General features: G+C 36.3%; 1 protein-coding gene across 4 annotated transcripts in view; it reads left to right on the top strand.

Annotated features, from left to right (window-relative positions):
- Positions 1-6,093, top strand: part of LOC106884301 (nucleoprotein TPR) — a 163,596-nt gene that overhangs the window by 146,780 nt on the left and 10,723 nt on the right. For all 4 annotated transcript variants that reach the window (XM_014935610.2, XM_014935611.2, XM_014935612.2 and 1 more), the window contains 2 exons: positions 1,453-1,563; positions 3,333-3,481. In XM_014935610.2, the coding sequence (XP_014791096.1) occupies positions 1,453-1,563; positions 3,333-3,481 (260 nt within the window). The remainder of the gene's footprint in view (positions 1-1,452; positions 1,564-3,332; positions 3,482-6,093) is intronic.

Genomic DNA, 6,093 nt, shown 5'->3' with positions numbered 1-6,093 from the left:
CTCTTTACTCTTTACTCTTTTACTTGTTTCAGTCTTTTGACTGTGGCCATGCTGGAGCACCGCCTTTAGTCGTGCAAATCGACCCCAGGACTTATTCTTTGGAAGCCTAATATTTATTCTATCGGTCTCTTTTGCCGAACCGCTAAGTTACGGGGACATAAACACACCAGCATCGGTTGTCAAGCGATGTTGGGGGGACAAACACATACACACATACACATATATATATATATACATATATACGACGGGCTTCTTTCAGTTTCCGTCTACCAAATCCACTCACAAGGCTTTGGTCAGCCCGAGGCTATAGTAGAAGACACTTGCCCAAGATGCCACGCAGTGGGACTGAACCCGGGACCGTGTGGTTGGTAAGCAAGCTACTTACCACACAGCCACTCCTATGCCATATATATATGTACTTAATGGAAGTAATTGAAATTAAAACCATATAATAGTGAAAGTATTAATAGAGATGTTATTGTTTCACTTTTTACACAATACATAAACTGTAAGAGGTAAGAGATTGCTCTGGGCTCGCATTAGGCAAGAAGTTAAATTTTTTGGGCCCATGACACTGCATGGACTCTAAGTAAGGCATGTGTAAAATTTGAATGAAATTCGTTGGGTAGTTCTCAAGTTTTAGTGATGCACACAGGCAGACAAATACACATTCTCAGCTTTATAGATAAGGTGCAGGCATAGCTGTGTTATTAAGAAGTTTGCTTCCCAACCACATGGTTTTGGGCTCAGTCCCACTGCATTGTGCTTTGGGCAAGTGTCTCTACTATAGCCCCAGGCTAACCAAAGCTTTGTAAGTGAACTTGATAGACAGAACCTGAAAGAAGCTTGCTGTGTCTCTGTGTGTTAACATAGCAGGATAGTTGTAAATGAGTGTCATTGTCATATAAGCTTTGTTATTCATTTCCAATCTTCCATGAAAGCATGTTTGGCCATAAAGAAATATTACCTTGCTTGGAAGCAGGTGAAAGTTGGCAACTTAGAAAATTTGCTTCAATAAACTCCAGCCAACTCATGCAAGCATGGAAAAGTGAACATTAAAACAATGATGATAAAATATTTAATAGTGACAGACTCTATTGAGTTACAGTGTTCCTATTTTCTCTGACATTAGCATTCCAAAAAGTTGACCTTTTGTAGACACATCTGTTAGGTTGCCTTTAAAAGTCATGATGATAATGAAATGTCTGAATAGATATTTCTGTTACATTGTGCACAAACGCACCCTTACATTCTCGGAGTAGTTGGCATTAGGAAGGGCATCCAGCCATAGAAACCATACCAAATCAAACTGGAGTCTGGTGCAGCCCTCAATTTACCATCCCTGATCAAACCGGCCAACCCATGCCAGCATGGACAACGGATGTTAAATGATGATGATGATGATTATAATAAAGTTTGTTTTGATGGGTATTTTTTTCCTTTCTGTTCTAGATGATGATAATACTGATGAAGACAATGATAATGATGGCGGTAATGATGGCAATACACAAATTGATTCCCCAAATGATGACCCCCAGCAAACATCAACTCAGGAACAGCCAAGTAAATCTTTTTTTCACTAAAAAGACATTTTTAAATACTGAGTACATTTGACTTGTGCTTCGAGTGAGAACTGTTCAAGTGGTATATTTGTGTGTGTATACATACATTACTTGTATTGTGTATGTATGAGTGTACATACATACATACACACACACACACACACTAATTATGCTGTTAGCAAGAATTAAAGTTGTTTTAAAATACTTGTCTAATACTAATATATGAATCATTTCAACCTATGTAACTCATACCAAATTGCTAAGACAAGAGAAAATAAGAATTCTACAAATCCTTAACATAATTCTCAGTGCAACAGTGTGTGTGGCAAGGCCGATCTTTTGAACATAGTTAAATGACAGATTTTCCTATAATTCCTGTTAGTTCAGTTTCGATTGGAGGACATGGCTTGAGTTGAAAATACCACATACTTTATACCATATGGTAATGTCGCACACTTTATACCACTTGGCATCCAAGTAGAATATAACCTAGGACCTCATACTTGTAAAATAAACTTCATAACCATTTAGTCATGCCTGCATATAAACCCTTAAACATTCTTTAGACCTGAAATTTTGGGGGAAGGGGCTTAGTTAATTACATTAACCCCAGTGCTCAATAGTTTCTCATTTTATTGACCTTGAAAGGATGAAAAGCAAATTCAACTTCAGTATTTCAACTCAGTGTAAAGACAGGAGAAATGCCCTCTAAGTATTTTTTCTGATGTGATAATCATTCTGCTAGCTCACTGCCTTAATGATATGTAGTTCAAGTACATAAATTTATAAAATATTAGCAGTGCTTTAGCTAATGGATGTGACAGTGTGATGTTGTCTTCATCAATACATTCTTTTCAGTTAAGCTTACTAAATTGAATAGTTGATCTCTAACTACTTCAGTTATTTCATATATGAAGTTTTGTTGTTTGGAATACTATTAAAATTCTAGATGCAAGGTCCAGTTATCTTGCCAAGAAACATTCCTGCCCTGTTCTATATTAAAGATACACTATGGTTAATAGTATCATAAGTGTATAATACTGTATGAAAGTGAAACTGCCAGTAAATGTAAGAGTACTGCAGCAATTATTTATGAATAAGTGGAATATAATCTACTCAATGTACAAACAAAATACAAAAGGGTTTCATAATTTTAACTAACCAAATCACAAATAATGCCATTCTCTTAACTAGCCATATCACTCGGCTACTTAGAATTTATTTGCTTAAATAGTCTGTCTGGCAAAATTTCAGATGAGGAACAAGTATGATCTAAAACAGATGACACATATACACATGACTAAACTAATAGATGTCTACGCTCACATGCATGTATAATCCAAATAGATAATAACATTTATATGCACACATGAGGTAATGATTACATCTTTAGGAATACATTATGTATTAAAAATTTAATACTGGAAATCTATCAATAAGTAACCTTCCTTATGAAAAATACAAAGTAGTAAAATTGTTTTTGATTTAAAATTTAAAATTTTAAGTTAATCAATTCCAGATCATGAAAGACATTCTAAGAAGATGAGTTGATTGATCATAAATCAATAAAATATATAGTGTGGTATTCATTCCTGAAAGCTAGTTGGAACAGACCAATGTCTTAGCCAATGAAACCTGATTTTAATTCACTCCACCCACATAAAAGTACTACCAGTCTTTCATCACTCTTATTTCATAAAAAAACTTCATAGCATAATTCTGTTTGTTGTTGTTATAATTCACCTCTGTTCTTGTTTGTTTACTCAACAGCTAGTTGTCAGGTAACCAGTAGTCCCGGGACTGTCAGTTCTGGCCAACATTCCTCATCTCAACTGACTTCAATTGGGACACACACAGAACGGCTAACACCCAGTGCAGGGAGTGGAGGAAGATCACAACTAATTCCTTTTATGTTTCAGGTTAATATTCTATGTTGTTGTTGTCCTCTTTAAGATTATATATGTATGTGTTTATATAAATTTTAATACAAGAAGATGGAATGAAAACACTTTAATCCAAATCACTACAATTGAGATACAAATGATAAAAAGTTCCAAAAATAAATCAATGGAAATAAAAATCTTTAATATGTGATGTAAACTAAAGATGCCCCATATTCAGTCTATTCCTAAGCACAAACATGTCTTGAAGATATGATAACCACATTATAATGTCAAATATATAAACTGGAAGAATTCCTTATTTCTTGTGTCTGTAAATGTTCTACTTCAAAGGGAATCATTTACACAAGGTCAACTTGTTACCACTGCAGGATACCAAACTGTCTGCTTATAAACTTAATTTTGGTTGTCCTTGGGTCTCATCACAGTTGCTTTACCAGTTATTAAGAAATGGTATTAAACCAAGAATTTACTTGTCTGCACCTATATATACTTTCATACATAGTTATATATTGAGTATCCCATAAGCAATGCGTTTTTTTTTTTTTTTTATAGTTCTTTTATCATCATCATCGTTTAACGTCCGCTTTCCATGCTGGCATGGGTTGAATGATTTGACTGAGGACTGGTGAGCCAGAGGATGCACCAGACTCAATCTGATCTGGCAAAGTTTCTACAGCTGGGTGCCTTTCCTAACGCCAACCACTCTGAGAGTGTAGTGGGTGCTTTTACGTGCCGCCGGCACGAGGGCCAGTTGGGCGGTTCTGGCAATGACCTTGCTCAAAATGTGTCTTTTATGTGCTACCTGCATGGGAGCCAGTCCATCAGCACTGGCAACAAATGTTGTTTTTCATGTGCCACCTGCACATGTACCAGTAAGGTGATGCTAGCAATGATCGCGCTGAAATGGTGCTTTTCACGCATCACCGGCATGTGAGCCAATCCGTGGCCCTGACAGAGATCACACTCGGATGTGCTTTTCACATTCGACTAGCACGAGTGCCAATCAGGTGCTACTGTCATCAGCCACGTCAGCGATTTTGATTTGTTTTGTTTTCACTTACCTCAATAGGTCTTCGCAAACAAAGTTCATTGCCCAATGAATGAGGGGTACTCATAAGTGGGCCAGTTACACCCCACGTTCAGATGTGCTTTTAATGTTCCACTGGCATGAGTGCCAGTCAGGCAGTACTGTCATCGGCCACATCAGCGATTTTGGTTTCACTTGCCTCAATAGACATTCACAACCAAAGTTTATTGTCCAATGAATGAGGAGTATTCATAAGTGGGCTGGTTACACCCACTGGCATGGCTTGTCGGGTCTTCTCAAGCACAGCATATCTCCAAAGGTCTCGGTCATTTGTCATTGCCTCAGTAAAGCCCAATGTTCAAAGGTCATGCTTCATCACCTCATCCCAGGTTTTCCTGGATCTACCTCTTCCACAGGTTCCCTCAACTGCTAGGGTGTGACACTTTTTCACACAACTGTCCCCATTCATTCGCAATACATGACCATACCAGTGCAGTCATCTCTCTTGCACAAGGTCACTTACACTTTGTTGTGTATGCACACTGACATTACACATCCAGCGGAGCATACTGGCTTCATTCCTTGCAAGCTTACACATGTCCTCAGCAGTCACGACCCATGTTTCACTGCCATGTAGCATGGCTGTTCACACACATGCTACATTTGTATTTCTGTGTTGCTTTTTGTCAATGGGATGTTAAAAATAGACTATGGGTATAGAACAATAGAAGGTTATAGGTGATCCAGTAGTGCAGGTACATAGCTACTGTTGGATCACATTCAGCAATTACCAGCTGATACTAATGTACAGAAGTAATTGTAGTGATACAGATTAAAACTTGTTTATTCCATCTTGTATTAAAATTTTTTTGTGTGAATTAACAGATTTCCACATGTATATCCAGTAAAAAGAGAATTCCTGTTGTACGATAGCATATGGTAGCCAATATCTATAAAGGAGCTTTGGAAAGCACACTATAACCTAGAGATGATATTAACCCTTTCGTTACCATATTTCTAACCAAAATACACCCCTTATGTGTTTCAATTAATTTCTAACATAATCATAAATTTAGTCTGGTTTCATTAAACAACTCTAACTTTTTTATTTATCAACATATTAATGTGATTTTTGGAAGATAATTTAACGAAAGGTTCTCAACCAATTCTATACCAAAATTTTTGTCACAAAGTGACTCTAATTACAGGTAAATTCAACAAAATATAAAATTATTAAAAATTTTTTTTTAAACATCGCTATAGAAAATGGGTTATTAGCTAATATTCAATTGGGTATACAACAAAATATTATTATAGAAGAGTTGTGCACATTACTGGATTCATCAGGTGAATTTAACACACAAAAGACAGGTGTACCATAAAGGTATAAATAAAACAAAAGACTGGAATTTGTCTTTGAAGAAAATTGGAAAACAAAATACACACACACCATCAACTAGATTAAATAAGCTTTCCCATATACATAGATACACAGAAATATACCATTGGGTATACAACAAAATATTATTATAGAAGAGTTGTGCACATAACTGGATTCATTACTGTCTCTTTTGCCAGTATAAAATTAAAATCCAGAGCA

Source organism: Octopus bimaculoides, chromosome 7 (genome assembly GCF_001194135.2).
Source record: "Octopus bimaculoides isolate UCB-OBI-ISO-001 chromosome 7, ASM119413v2, whole genome shotgun sequence".
NCBI lineage: Eukaryota > Metazoa > Mollusca > Cephalopoda > Octopoda > Octopodidae > Octopus > Octopus bimaculoides.
The sequence above is the reverse complement of the archived record's forward strand: the minus strand, read 5'-3'. Positions and strand labels throughout refer to the sequence as shown.